The 16,286-nt window shown below is 35.4% G+C and overlaps 1 protein-coding gene and 1 pseudogene across 1 annotated transcript; both read left to right on the top strand.

Annotated features, from left to right (window-relative positions):
- Positions 1-8,985: 8,985 nt before the first annotated feature.
- Positions 8,986-9,709, top strand: LOC104600919 (ras-related protein RABF1 pseudogene; annotated as a pseudogene).
- A 939-nt stretch (positions 9,710-10,648) lies between these two features.
- Positions 10,649-13,502, top strand: LOC104600917 (polyubiquitin). The gene is made up of 2 exons (XM_010264087.2): positions 10,649-10,846; positions 11,862-13,502. Exon 2 carries the CDS (start codon positions 11,862-11,864, stop codon positions 13,245-13,247), a length of 1,386 nt encoding a protein of 461 aa, XP_010262389.1. The 5' UTR covers positions 10,649-10,846; the 3' UTR covers positions 13,248-13,502.
- The last annotated feature ends 2,784 nt before the right edge of the window (positions 13,503-16,286 follow it).

The raw sequence follows: 16,286 nt of genomic DNA, 5'->3' as shown, positions 1-16,286 counted from the left end.
GAAGACGACAACCAAGATTTGCAATGGCCAACAGCCGGCGACCAAGATTTGTAGCGGCAGCTAGTGACCACGGTGGAGTGATTGGTTTTGGGTAAAAATCCACAATAGTACAATATAATATCTCCTTTGACCGAATACAAATATGCACAGTATAAATACATACAAAATAATACAAAATACAAGATTTTGCACTGTGTGTACTCAGTTTGTACAGTGCAAATACATATAAGGCTTAATTTGGAAGGAGCACAAATACAAATATATATAATAGAAATATATACAAAATAATATAAAATATAAGGTTTTGCGCTCTACATATTTGTATTTGTACTCCTTCCAAATGGAGCCTAAATAACCATATGAATAATGGTTTTAACAAAAAAAAAAGTTTGGGGAGGCCCAAAACCCCACCAATATACTTGGCTCCTCCCCTGGTTATGGCAACATTTTCAGATGAAGTTTTTAGTTATCTTACAATGTTTTTTAAACAAAATAGATCCCCTTCCATCCTCTTCATCTAGAAATAGCTGATGGTGAGCAACAATATAAGCTGATCTAACAAAAAACTGGCCCTTGGGATCAAGGGTCCACATTAATCTATCAATTATATATTATATTCCAACCATTTGGGGAAGCTTGGTATATATTGCATACCTTATCAAACACTTGGTAAAAAAAAGAAAGCCTCAACTTTTTTCCTATCCTATTGATCCCTGAACTATCAATTAAATCTTTAACCCATATTAACTGATTTGGGTGAACCTAGGGACCACTAGCTTTAAAGTTAAGCAAGGAATCAATCCGTGGATCATCCCATATACTAATGGACTTTCCATTTGCAACTTTTCAACAGACGCCCTTTTTTAGAATGCCCCTACCACCCAGAAGGCTTTTAAAACCTAAAGAGCATCTCTTTGGAGTGTAAAGTCCATATGCTTCTACCCTTTAAATACTTCCCCTCCATCAGCCTAGCCCATAGACTCTCCTTATTAACACAAAACTTCCAAAGCTAGCTTCGCTAACAAGGCATGATTAAATGCTTGGGGGTCTCTAATCCCTAACTTCCATTAATTTTGTTCCTGAACACATTTTTCCAGTTAACCACTTTATCTTTCTCTTATTATCATCCTCAGCGCAAAGAAACTTTCTTTGAATTAATCACACAATCCCTTTGGGAAAAGGAAATAGGACATGACATAAGCAGGCATTTCCATTATAACTAATTTGATCATCATTTCTTTGCGAGCAGATGACAAAGATGCTTCCTTCCAACTTTTAGCCTTGTCCTCAACTCTTTCACTAATATATTTGTTTTTTTTTTTTTTTAATTTTTGAATTACCTAAAAAAGAGGGAATTCCAAGATAGGTAGAGGGCTTATTGACCTTTTTAATTTTTAATTTTTTTGGGAACTATCTTTTGTAATTTAGGATGGAGGTTTTGACTAAAATAGACTTCAGATTTTGAGAGATTCAGCTCTTGTCTAGAAGCCTTCCCATACTCCTCCAAGGCCTCCATAATCCTTTTTCCTTATGAGATGTTTGCTATAGAGTAGGGCCGGCAATCTTGACCCCAACCCATTTGACCCACCCAACCCACCCACCTTGTAACCCACCCATTCTATTGGTGGGTCAATATGTGTCAAGCAACCCATTAGAGTTAGTGAAAAAGGGTTAGGGTGGGTTGGGTCGAGGTTACCATTAGGGTCAGGATGGGTTGGGTCGACGATTTTGACAATTCTCAAAAATGCATTTAAGGAGACTTGAACTCAAGTACACCTAGCACATTAACATTCTCCTTCAATTTCAAACCAACAAACAAAATGCAATTTTTTGATTAAAAGTGATATACAAATGATTTTATTAGCCTTTGTATTTACATGCAATTTAAACAAAAAACAAATATTTATATTTAAAAACTCTAACTAAAATTTTAAAAATATTATTTTATAAACTAATAGAATAAATAATCTATCAAATCTACATTTATTTAAAAAGATAATTTATAATATCAAAAAATTTATACAAATAGATTATTAATAATAGAATAATTATTTTAATACTTAAAATTTATAAATTTGCACATGATATAAATCTTAATATATATATATATATATAAATTATTAACTAATATCTTAATTTACATTAATAATTAATAACAAAATATTTATTATTTACAAAAAATAAAAATATTAATAATGGAATAATTATTTTAGTAATTAAAAACTATTAATTTTTATATGATATGTATCGTAGAAATTTTAACAAAATTGATACACTCTAAGTTAAGATTATATTTTTATAAATTTTTAATTCATATTTTAATTTGATTTGATTTTTTGTTAATTTTAAAAAATTAAAAGAGTAAAATAAAATAATAATTGATATAATAATTAAAATATAATAGTTACATATATTTAGTGTCTTGGAATCTTGATTGGTCCATTATAAATAAAATTATATGATAGCTACGCATCCCAATATACTAATTGCAATATATTTCTTCTTATATATCATTAAAATTTACATTTTCCATGTATTTATATATTATTTTGTGATTATTTTGATCTTAAATCTAGTGTTATTAATGTATTTATAAAATATGTATGTATTTCCCTAGCATATCCATACGTTTCCATATTTTCGAAAGTGTCTGTTCAGGTCGAATGTTTCTGAGTTTGAGCCTTCCTCCTACCATTTTTTTGCCATGTTTCTATGGTATGTTTTCATGTTTTTTGGTGTTTTCATGTATTTTCTACAATTTTTTTGGTTTTTTTGCAATTTTCTGATTTTGAATTTTTGCAATGGTTTGCTATTTTTTGCATTTTTTATAATTTTTTGGTATTTTCTGCATTTTTTTGCAAATTTCTAGTATTTTTCTGCATTTTCTGAAATTTTCTGGTATTTTTCTGAAACTTTATTGTATTTTCTACAATTTTCTAGTATTTTTCTGCATTTTTGTAAATTTCTGGTATTTTCTGCATTTTTTGATGGTTTCATGCATTATCTGGTATTTTCTACATTTTTACAAATTTTCTGTTATTTTTCTTTATTTTTTTTTTCTGAATTTCATGGAGTTTTTCTACATAATTTCTACATTTTCTAGTGTTTTCATGCATTTCTGCAATTTTCTAGCATTTTCTGCATATATATATATATTTTATTTTTTCTACAAAATTTTTGTAATTTTTGGTATTCTTTTCTATAATTTTGCAAATTTTCTGATATTTTTTTCTAAATTTTTTACAATATTTCTACTGTTTTTGTAGTTTCTACAATTTCTCTAGTATTTTTGCATTTTCTACAATTTTTTTGGTATTTTTCTACATATTTTTTGCATTTTCGGGTATACAGGTTGACTCGACCCATTTTTGCCATGTGGTAGCCTTGGTAGTGATTATTCTCTAAAAAATATTATTTTCGGGTATACGGGTTGGCCGACTTATTTCTATCACGTGGCAGCCTTGAGAGATGATTGTCTAAAAAATGTTATTTTTAGGTATACGGGTTGACATGGCCCATTTATAGCACGTGGTAGCATCCAAAGAGTTTGTTCTCTCAAAAGTTTTTTTTTTTTTTTTTGGTATATAGGTTGACCCAACCTGTTTTTGTATTTATAGGTGAGGTTGTGGATCATGGTGGGTTGGTGGGTCAATATGGGTGGATTGGTATTCAACCCTTACTCAACCCAACCCAACCCACCCATTTGCCAACTCTACGTATAGAGAAAATGTAGGAATCATTTGCAAAACATAATAAATGAATAGTAGCAGAGCAATTGTTATTTATTTTGATGCCAAAAATGTCACCCTCTAAATGTAGCCTATTCAAAGTAATTGATAGAACCCTAAAGCATATGAGAAAGAGATAAGGGGATAATGGTTCTCCTTGTCTTAGACCTCTAGAAGGGAGTAATTTGTTCACTAGGACTGCCACCGATTAGAATTTTATATGTTATAGTTCCAATACATTGCATGACCCAACAAATAAACCTTTCACCAAACTTTGTTATTTTTTTCCATTGATTTTTTAAAAAACCTCACTCTACCCTATCATAAGCTTTATTCAATTTCGGTTTGATTGCCATAAACCCTTGTTTCTGTATTGTATTCTTTATAAAGTGCAAAATTTTATGAGAGATTAGGATGTTGTCAAGAATCATTTTATTTGAAAGGAAGGCACTCTGGTTGCTACTTATGATATTGTTTTGGGACAACCTCCAATCTGTTAACAAGTACTCTTGCAATGGTTTTATATATGTGTTACACACACTAATCGACATGAATTGAGTAGTTGTCTTAGGGTTTTTGCATTCAAATCTCTATTCATATACCCTGAACTAAAAAAAAATCCTTTACGGCCATAACCACATCCCTTCCAACCACTCCCTAATATTTTTGGAAGAAGGAAATAGGAAACCCATCTGGTCCAGGTACTTTCTAAGGGTGCATTTGGAACAAGGCTTCCCTAATCTCATCCTCCTCATTTTTTTGGAGCCTACAACTCTCCTCCAACCCAACCACTCTATCCACATTCTCTACTAATCCACCAACATCACTAGGATTTGAAGTATCCCTTTAAAATATTCTTCCATCAACTCTAATATCTTCTCTTGGCTTGTTATTTATTGATTGTTGTCATTTCTAAGAGAAACTATTTGATTCTAGATCTTCTTTTCATGGTTACCAAGTGGAAATATCTAGTATCTCTATCTCCCAACCTCAACTAATTCTGCCTGGACTTTTTTGTGCCCATAGATTTTTCTCTCTTTTTAGCTCATCATCTAGTTTATGTTCTAACTCTTGGACTTTTTTGTGTTCCATTTTCTCCTCACTAAGCTCTAATTGCATGCACTTTACTCTGTCTTGTACCTTTTCCAAAACCTGTTTGTTCCATTTTAGCAATCTAACTTTCACCTCTTTACACTTTCAAGACACTTTAGACTTATTGTTCCCTTTAGCTTTTGATTCCAAGACTGAAGAACATGATCCTAGCACTCATCATAGGTAAACCAAGGTTTTTAAAACCACAATGAACCGGTCAGGGGTCCAGTTCCCGGGTTGAATAGTCCGACCATTCGAACCAAATGGATGATTCATTTTGACAAAAAATAAAAAAGGCCAAAATCACTGAACAGAACGGTTCGACCACCCAGGTCAGCAGTTTGTTGACCAAATCAATATTTTTGGGCAAATTAACAGTTTTGGGGTAAAATAGAACCAGTCCCGATTTTTCCAGTCCAACCGTCCGGGCCGGTCTGGTTTTGAAAACCATGAGGTAAACCATATATTCTTAAATCTGAATAGCTTTCTGCATTTTCATTCCTTAGGATATATCCAAAAGTATTGTAATGTGATAAGATCCACTATAGTCATGATTGAAGATATTGACTTCTTCATGCAAATCTAGCCACTCCCTATTTGCTAGAGCCATATCAATTTTTTTCTTTAATATTCTCTTGACTATCTTTGTTATTGGACCAAGTAAATCTAGGACCTTAACTTTTCACAATATCCAAACCTAGCATCCTATGAAAACTTTTATTGTTTGTAATAGATTATCCTACCAATTTTACCCTCTCTTAAAGATCATGTGTAAATCATCAATGCAAACCCAAGGATCTTGTATCCCCTCGCCATTGATCTCATATTTAGGCTATGTTTGGTTTGAAGGAAAAGGTAGGGAAAGGAAGGGAAAAGTAAGGAAATCTATATAAGGTTTGTAAAAATTTTCCTTCCTTTCCCTACTTTTTCCTTCAAATCAAATACAACCTTATTAGAATTATTTTTCTTTTTCTCCTATTTGGTTCACCACAGATAAATGAACACAACCAAGGCTGCTTCTTCACCTCATTAATTGAAGTAGAAATAATTCTTTCATTGGTACCAACATTAATATCTAGATTCCAAAAAGCTCCTGAAAGACCAACTGCATCTACCCCCAACATCCCCATCTTTTGAGGATTTTTAATCTTGTTTGACAACTCTAGAAGTGAACATTTTGTTTCCATCAAAAATATAATATCCGATTTTAATTCTCAAATTACTCTTTCTAAGGCTTGAGCTGTCAAGGGGGAGCCCAACATTGTGGCTGTAGGGGCTGAGAAGGGCAGCCACTAACACTCTATTATTCCCAAGGCTATAAAAAAAATTAAATACCCCATCCAAACCAAAATATCACCCCCACCATTGACAATTCTTGGTCATAAACTATCAGATGTATTCACTTCCTATTGGATGTTGCAAGAAAATCTTGTGACCGCGGTTGCAGGATATGTGGGGGCATCCCACTACTTACTACAAAGTACACTCACCCACTCCTATAGAGTAGGCCCGTTAATGATACTAGAAAATTTGAGGTCCGATCCAACATTAATCCAATTATATCAGATTTGAATGATATATTTATATAATTGGATTGAATTCGGATGCTACAATCTACATTTGATTAATAATCGGATCGGATTTGGATTTGACCCCATCCAATCTGATTAAAATCCAAATATGATTATATTATACTATTTATTAATTTTAATATATAAATTTTATATAATTATATTTAAAATTATAAAAATCTATTCTATATATAAATTTAGTATGCTATATTTATATTAATTTATTATATATAAAAGTTGAAAAATAAATAAAATTTTAAATTTTTTGGTATTTTAGAAAATTTAGAATGAAAATTGTGAACTAATAGGTCCAAATTCATTCTCATTCTTACTATAAAAAGAAGATTCCAATTATAGTACAAAAAATGAATATTTGCAATATAAATCTCGATATCGACCAATTACATTAGAGACATCACATGGTCTACACACTTTTCATTGGTTCTTGTTTCACAAGGTATACTTATCAATCATGTTAAAGAGTTTTACAACGTTAAAAATGTCAACCGAGACATCTCACTTTATTACTAATTCATATTTTTGCTTCACAGTGCAGCTTTGCACCATAGCATTCTCCCATGAAGGATTCAATGTTTTTTTGAAAAAAAAAAAGGCTTAGTCCAAAACAACTTTTTCTTATTCTACTCATTCTTGATCAATCTTGATAATTCTAGAATCTCATTCAGTTCAAGAATGAAGAAAAACCATAGCTGAATCAAACATGACTTTACTCTCATCTATCCAACAAAATACAATAAACCTGATGAGCATTGTCTTTGTTCACGCTGGGGTTTTCACTCAGCTGATCTAGTAGGGGTAGAACCTTTGTATTGGTGAGTCCCATATCTAATATATATACATTAAGGAAAGCCCTCATACTAGAGAGCTTCCCCTAAAACAAGTGAAATCATACTTTTGGTTATTCCTACTTTCAAATAAAAACTTCCTTCGTTAGACACGTGTCAAAAAAGATCTTTAAATGGAAGTTACCTTTAATAAAAAGAAAAAAAAAACAAAACTTATTTTAAATAATGTAGGATCCATAAAGTGGATTATTATTTAGAATAAACCTTGATTTAATCTCTTAAATTAAATAACAAATTTATATAGAAAAAATATCAAATAAAATAATAACTTAAAAATTTCAACATAAAAAAATAAAAATGGGCATCAAACAAAATTTATAAGAACAAGTTATTGGGGCTCTAGTCCCCATATTTATACATGGGTCCCTTTGTCCAAAGAAAAAAAACAATATTATGAACATATTGTTAACAAAAGAACATTATATGGATTCTTTCCCCTAAAAAAAAATTCTCTTAATATACCTACTTTGCTCTTAGCCTGTTGGCTAATAGTTTGAGCTAAAGATAGATCTGTTGGCTAAAGTTTGACCAATAACATTTTTATTGGCCAAGGAAATAGCCCATGAGCCGCCTTGTGGCCTAGCCTCTTGATAGGGCTGTAAACGGTATCTAATTGTCTAAATTCAATTTTTTTGGTAAAAAATTAGAATTTGATCCTATTAAGGATGATTCAAATTTGATCCATTTACTAATAAAATTGGTCTGAATGTTGTTTTTAATTCATTTTATTAATAATATATTATAGGGTAAATTACAAAGACCCCCATGGGGTCTGTGACAAAGACCCCTTGTACTTTGTTTTGTGACAAAGACCCCCCTATACTATGACCGTGAGACAAAGACCCCTTTCCTTAGCCTTTCGTCCAAAAAAGCTATTATAATATTTTTTAATCCCCATACTACCCTTGTAACAACTAGACGAGAAAAACACTATTCATCTTCCCTGACCTTCCGATACTATCCTTCTGTTCCTTCACATTTCTCTCTCTCCCTCTCTCTCCTCTCTCTCCCCCGATCTTATACGGTTCGAGTTGCAGACACAATCGAGTCTATATCAATTGGTTATGGTGGGCTGGCCAGTGCAGAGCAGATCAGAAGCGTTAATGGGGTTGATGGCCAGGGACGATTGTGGAGTGGTCAGAGCCTTGTAATTCTTTTGCCGTGCACATGCTTCAATAACACTAGTAATGGCATTACGGCGGTTTATTTGTTGTATTTAGTGCACGCAGGGGAGAACTTAAGCAACATCGGAGCAACGCATGGTATGACTGTAGCAGAGTTGGTGGCCGTTAATGGGTTAACACATCCATCCTTTAAACTTCAAAGCTTCAACACACCCATTATTGAATTTAAGACGACAAATGAGCAGTAGCACAGAACATCAACAGTTTGGTCGGATCGGAGGATCTGGAAGTGGTGGAGCATTACTTCCTAATGATAAGTGCATCGTTATGCAACTAGAGAGTGAATTCATTAAGATAAGTACCCTGTCACCATCATTTCCAATACATAGACATGCTTTGGTGCTTTAGTTTGAGATAAATTTTTGTTGTTATTTGGTTCATGAAAAGGCAAAAAAAATCAACTCTTTGTATTCTTGCTTTTTTTTTGAAATTATATTGTTTTTGCTATTCCAAATCCAAAACCCAAAATGAGTTTGTTGAAAATCTTGGTAACTCCCCTTATGGAAGTGGTAAAGTGCGTACTAATCTCTGTCGGGAGCCTAGAAGAACCAGGCAGGTCTCACCGCACCATGGGTTGCTCCTCTTCCCTTCCAGAAAGCACGTCTTTTGGACGGTTGGATGGTTTCAGTTCTGAGAATGTTGAAGCAACTGACTCAAAAAATTTACGAGTGAAACTAGTGCTTTTAGGGGACTCTGGTGTTGGTAAAAGTTGTATTGTTCTTCATTTTGTTCGTGGGCAGTTTGATCCATCACCCAAAGTGGCTGTTGGAGCTTCATTTTTATCACAGACAGTAGCATTGCAAGATTCTACAACAGTCAAGTTTGAAATATGGGACACTACAGGGCAAGAGAGATATGCTGCACTGGCCCCCCTTTACTACCGAAGAGCTGTAGTTGCAGTAGTTGTGTATGACATAACAAATCCACAGTCATTCGACAAAGCTTAGTACTGGGTTAAGGAGCTACAAAAACATGGGAGCCTCGATATTGTCTTGGCTTTGTTAGGGAACAAATCTGATCTCCAGGAAAAACGAGAAGTATCCATTGAAGATGGTATGAACCATGCGAAGAAGAATGGGATGTTCTTTATTGAGACATCTACAAAGATGACATATAATATTAATCAGCTATTTGAGGAAATTGCTAAAAGGTTGCCTCGTGCTCCCTCTTCATGATTGCAGAAAGGACACCAATTGCACTATAGATTATAGAATTCCAATACCTATCTTTCTTCTGCACTGTACTTCTGAATTTGTTTATATCGTGAATTACCCAGTTATCTTTGATTTATTTATAATGGGTTTTCGGTATGATTCAAAAAAAAAAGTCTGTTGGGAAGTAGATTGGTTATATTTTTCATTATAGAAGGAACAACAACAACCTTAATGAACTTACAAAATTCTTAATTTCGAGGAGAGATCATACACAACAACTATTGAGTGCAGCTCAAACGAGAGGAGAGGAAGCCAATCGGTTGGTAATGCAAACCTAGGTAGAAAGAGCGGATGCCATATTAACACAAGTTCATAGTTGGTTTCCTAACCCTGAAAATGCAGAGAGAAATAACAGTGAATGTTTTGTTGGATATTGTCCTACTCGTTACATTTTGAATAAAAGAGCATAGTTGAAGATAGTGGAGATCAATTCTCTAATTGGCAAAGCAAAACTGTTTATGAATGAGAGTTGAAGATAGTGGAGATCAATTCCTCCGTCCTTTCATTTCGGAGAGTTGGGAGAGAGAAAGAATGAGAGAGGACTGTAGGGAGGGGAAAAGAAGATAAGAAAGGAAAAACCATAGGTTAAATAGGTTTTAAGAGAAAAAGGGTAAAAAAAGAAAATAGAAAAAGTTTAGTGAGGTATTTTGGTAATTTACGCATTCTGTCATTGACTTAACGGTCAAGGGGAGTCTTTGTCTCCTGGTCACAATATAAGGGGGTCTTTGTCACATAACAAATTACAGGGGGTCTTTGTAATTTACCCTATATTATATTTTGATGAATTTTAGTTTAATTTATTTATACCATTCTATCGGGTTCGGTATCCTCTTTTTTAATAACCGGTTCGGGTCGAGGCAAACCGTGTCAAACCCGACCCATTGAATCCCATGAAGGGCATGCATGATGCATGATCCACCCTCCTCTCACATTAGAATATGCCAAAACCAATTTGGCAATTTGGGATTTATTCGACTTCGTACCGGAGAAGGCAAGTTTCGGACTTTCGGTATTATCCGTAAACACGGTATCGTAGTCATAGAAAGCTGTAAATTTGTCTGGCTTGGAATTGGAGGTCACCGACTCACAACTCTTCCTATAAAAGGGCTTTCCTTTCTCCTCGCCTTTCGTGCTCGTCTTCTCTAATTCCCTTCTCATTTTCTCAATCCGATCTCTCTTTTTCTTCCCAAGGTATGCCTCTCTCATCGCTTCAAATTCTTTCTTTTCTTTGTCCTCTGTTCTCTTTCGATGATTTTTTTCCTGTTTATTTGATTGTTTCCCTGTAATTACTGTCATATGTTCTTATTTTGTTAAGTGGGTTTTGTCTTTAGATGGCGATTGGTTTGCCGATGTCTTCTTGTTCTTTTTTTTATTCCTTTTTATTTTGATTGATGGTCGTTGTGGATTCATGCCTTGTTCTTTCAGATTTTATTGTTCTGGCTTAATTTAGATGTTTAGGTTTTGATGAATGAATTATTGTAGGCATTTGAGTTATTCAGAAATGTTTTGTCTCGTCAAGTTCTTTTTCTCCTCTGATAGATATGTGATTCGTAAGGGTTTGTGATCTTGTTGGTTATCCTCCTTACTCGAGATTTCAATCGCTTCTATGTGTTTTTGAGATTGCCGATCTTCTGGGATGAAATTCGAAGTTAGGGTTTTGATCTTTTAATGACGCATAGCAATATGGGTTTCCTTCCGGAAGGGATCTGTTTATGTGATGGATATAATCCTCATGATCCTTTATGTTATTGATTTGTCGTGGTCTTAGGGATTACTGTGGGTACGGCTATATTTTTATGAAATTATTGGACATTCAATTTTTCTTTCCTTAGCCTCCCTATCTGTATACTTTTAGAATTATGATAAATTTCTTTACTTTAAATGGTGTTTTATTCTAGAAAATTAATCTTATTCATTTAGTTTTTATTAAGTCGGTTGATTAGTGGAGATCATGAATGTTCAGATCTACGTTTTCATATCGTTTTCATGGGGGTTCTGGCATTGATTCTTCAGTTCTGGTTTTTATTTGATTTGTAGTTGTGGGAGGGTGAATTAAAAAAAAAGTATGTTATTTTCTATGAATGGTTTGGCAATTGGTTGAAAGATTGGGAGGTTTTTTTAGCCTTTACCTTATTATTTTTAATGTTGGGTTTTGGTTATCTTCCATTTTTTGTCTGGATTGAATTTTGGTTTTCCTTTGCTACAGATGCAAATCTTCGTTAAGACCCTCACAGGAAAGACCATCACTCTCGAGGTCGAGAGCTCTGATACCATTGATAATGTTAAGGCAAAGATCCAAGACAAGGAGGGAATCCCCCCAGACCAGCAGAGGTTGATCTTTGCTGGAAAGCAGCTTGAGGATGGCAGGACATTGGCCGATTACAATATCCAGAAGGAGTCTACTCTCCACCTTGTTCTTCGTTTGAGGGGAGGAATGCAAATTTTTGTCAAGACTCTCACCGGAAAGACAATCACTCTTGAAGTTGAGAGCTCCGACACGATTGACAATGTCAAGGCAAAGATTCAGGACAAGGAGGGCATTCCCCCAGACCAACAAAGGTTGATTTTTGCTGGGAAGCAGCTTGAGGATGGAAGGACCCTGGCAGATTACAACATCCAGAAGGAGTCTACCTTGCACCTGGTCCTCCGTCTCCGTGGGGGTATGCAGATCTTTGTCAAGACTCTCACCGGAAAAACCATTACCCTTGAAGTTGAGAGCTCTGATACAATTGATAATGTGAAGGCGAAAATTCAGGACAAGGAAGGCATCCCACCAGACCAGCAGAGGCTAATCTTTGCCGGGAAACAGCTCGAGGATGGTCGGACACTTGCTGATTACAATATCCAGAAGGAGTCTACCCTGCATCTGGTTCTTAGACTTCGTGGGGGCATGCAGATTTTTGTTAAGACCCTCACAGGGAAAACCATCACACTCGAAGTTGAGAGCTCGGACACAATTGACAATGTCAAGGCTAAGATTCAGGACAAGGAGGGCATTCCACCAGACCAGCAAAGGCTTATTTTTGCTGGAAAGCAGCTGGAGGATGGACGGACTCTTGCAGACTACAACATTCAGAAGGAGTCCACTCTTCACCTCGTCCTCCGTCTTCGAGGTGGTATGCAGATTTTTGTGAAGACCCTGACCGGGAAAACCATCACTCTAGAGGTTGAGAGCTCAGATACCATTGACAACGTGAAGGCAAAGATTCAGGACAAAGAGGGGATCCCACCAGACCAGCAGAGGCTGATATTTGCTGGGAAGCAGCTGGAGGATGGTCGCACCTTGGCTGACTACAACATACAAAAGGAATCCACATTGCATCTGGTGCTCCGTCTTCGTGGTGGGATGCAGATCTTCGTGAAGACCTTGACAGGGAAGACGATCACACTGGAGGTGGAGAGCTCTGATACCATAGACAATGTTAAGGCTAAGATTCAGGACAAAGAGGGGATCCCACCTGATCAGCAGAGGCTCATCTTTGCCGGCAAGCAACTTGAGGATGGTCGCACCCTTGCGGACTACAACATTCAGAAAGAGTCCACCCTTCATCTTGTCCTCCGTCTTCGTGGCGGTCTTGACGATTTGGCCTGAGTAGTGCCTTCGTGTCTCCTCCAGTCCAGTCTTATATGAATCTCTGTTTGTTAATGTTTTGATTGTTCAACTTTGAACTTCGTAGCATCCATTAGCTTTGGCTTACTATTATAATATTCTATTACTCGAAAGTCGAAGCTGTGCCTTATTTCTATCCTATGTTCAAGTTTGTTTGTTGATGGGTGATCAAGGAATTCACATTTAAGTATCAATTGTAGTAATTTATGGTCATGGTTATTAGTATCTTGTTACTAACATCTTTTCTATGTGATGATGCTTAAAAACAAAGTATTAGTTAAAATTCTGCTTCTGCTAAATGGCTTAAAGACGAGCACAATGAGTAGTAGGTTTGTACTTTTTTAGGTGAAAGAAACAGAGAAACAGTTTTGGGGAACGGATATTTTGGTAGTCGGTGAACGAGCTTAGGACGATGATCTTCTTTGTCTCGTCAGTTTTTAGATAATGTTCTATTGGTATTTCCGACTCAACGTTTCACCCATTTTTCTTGGTTATGTAAAATGTTATGAATTACTTTGATTAGGTAAATAACTGAATCAATTATTTGTAGCGTACATTTGTATGATATGATGTACTCAATTTACTTATGCATGGTATTCCTTACTAAACCAAAGACGTTGGGATATGTCATTAAGCATAGATATGGTGAAAAGAATTAGGATGCAGTGATGCACATTGATGTTAATAACTCAACTTCAATAATACTTGGATAGTTAGTTAGTTAGTTTATGTGAAGTGTAAACTATTAGGACTCACTTGAAAAATGTCGACAAATTATGGAACATTTATTTTAAGAAAATAAAAAGGATAATATGTTAATTCTTGGGGGATTAATATTGTTCTTACTAGTATTTGTATATTTTAAATGAATATGCACAAACAAAAATGGATTAAATGTTAATACGTAAAACAAATTTACGCATGTTTTCACATTTATACTAGACTTATAGTGGTGTACTTTGTCTTGCCAGCCTATTTATCGCATGTTTAAGTCTTTTGCTTCTTTGTAGCCTTTTTATTAGACGTGCCAACAAGTGAGTGTTAATAAAGGATACATAAAAAAGAGTTGCATGATATGGAACATTTTATTTCACCCTTCACATAAAAAGATTTCAAATGGACCATCATTGTCACTTGATACTCTCCAAATTCTAGAAATCTGTTGTCACACATCATCCAACACCTTCAAACCCCATCAAAACCCCCTGATCAGACAATTGATCAGATTTCAGACCCTAAATGACCATTTTATCCTTTACAAAAAAAGATTCTAAATGGACCATCTTCCTCGCCCAATACTCTTTAAATTTAAGATATCCGCCACCATCCTACATATCCAAACCCCATAAAAACCTCATGATCGACAACTCAACAAATTTCATATCCTAAAATGACCATTTTATCCCTCATCCAGAAAGATTCCAAATCAAAGGCACTTATTGGCTATAATTATCCAAATTCAAGATCTGCATTACAGTACGCCCTCCGATATGCCTAGACCATACTGTCACCTTCCTATAGATTTTGATCGACCATCTTCATTTTTTAGACCCAAAATTGACCATTTTACCCCTCTATCAAGAAAGATCTCGATTTGACACCCCCATTGATTGATACACTCTAAATCATGATTTCTCACTTTAACACACTCCCTGAGGTTGTCAAATCCGATCACTGCCCTTTTCAAACACCTTAGAACTCCCATGGAAATTTTTGTTACAAAATTCTCCATTTTACCCATCCATCCATGAATTTCCAATTCATGCGATCTCGTTGGTTGAGACAAACCCTAACATCTTGAGGTTTAACCTAAGCCCTTGAATCCTGCACATTACACCCCTTAGACTTATCCCTTCATGGCAAAAAACCCCCTTGCACTTTTTCATTTAGGTCCCTGCACATTCTTAGAAATCATCCAAAGTCCTCATCTAAGCGTAGAATCAATCCTAGCTCTTAGCTCTAAATTTGAGCCCACACTTTCTCCACCCTAGGGTTGGCTCAACCTCTAGCAAACACTCCCCAAAACTCTAAAACTCAAAACCCTAGCCACCTTTCTCCATATTTACCTCTCAGTTTTGAATTTTGAATTTTAAACTTTAAAGCTCAATAATGGAAGAGACAAGGGGGAGCCTTTTAAGGAAGGTTGTTTCCTAGTGTTAATTGTGGTCAAAAGGGAGAATCAATAGAAAAAAAAGGAAAGAATAAAAATTCAAAAATCTAGAAGCCTCTCACCCCTTGGATTGGAACCAATAAATCCTAACCTTCTATCTTTTGGGCATTTCACACTAAAAGCCTAAAACCTAACCATACACTAACCAAACTCCCCCCATTCAGTTCAAACTCAACCAACTCATCCCAAACCAATCCAAATCAAACCAGCTCCTCATCCATTTGGTTTGAAGAAAAAGGCCAATAAAAAATCAAAACAAAAAAAAAACAAAAAACCTAGAACTAAACCAACCCAACTGAACACTAATTCATACACACACCTTCTCTCACACTCACCTCCCACCAGCGAACCAAGCTCTCTCCATCTTTCCCATTATCTTCGTCAACCTCCCTCTGCCCTCCATGAAACTTCTCACCATGACCTGAACCAAACCTCCATCCCATCAACCTTCATCTGCTTTCTCTCCATCCACTATTTTCTTCCAAAAAGAACAAAAAGAAAAGAAGAAAACCCTAAGAGAGATCGGCCATGGGAAGAAGAAAACAAGAAGGGTGAAGAAGAAAGCAAAAAGGGAGGAAGAAGAAAAAAGAAAAGGTAATGGAGCAAGCTCCTTCACCATTTTTCGACCAAGGTAAATCTTCTCTCTCTCTCTCTCTATCTATCTCTATCTCTCTCTCTCATGAAACTAATCTCTCCAACACCCAACCAAACCCCACTCTCAGACTCTCATCTCCTTCCCCCTCTCCTCTCCTAAAACACCATGACCGAATCCCTCTAGCCTCCATCTTTCCCTCCAAACACCTTCTTTCTCTCCATTATCCTTCCATCATAACAGAACCCCCAAACCCTTC

Source organism: Nelumbo nucifera, chromosome 3 (assembly GCF_055504915.1).
Source record: "Nelumbo nucifera cultivar China Antique chromosome 3, China Antique-T2T, whole genome shotgun sequence".
NCBI classification, from domain to species: domain Eukaryota; kingdom Viridiplantae; phylum Streptophyta; class Magnoliopsida; order Proteales; family Nelumbonaceae; genus Nelumbo; species Nelumbo nucifera.
The sequence above is the reverse complement of the archived record's forward strand: the minus strand, read 5'-3'. Positions and strand labels throughout refer to the sequence as shown.

Excerpts from the sequence above, each read along its gene's own strand:
- LOC104600917 (XM_010264087.2), top strand. The coding sequence starts at position 11,862 with ATGCAAATCTTCGTTAAGACCCTCACAGGAAAGACCATCACTCTCGAG.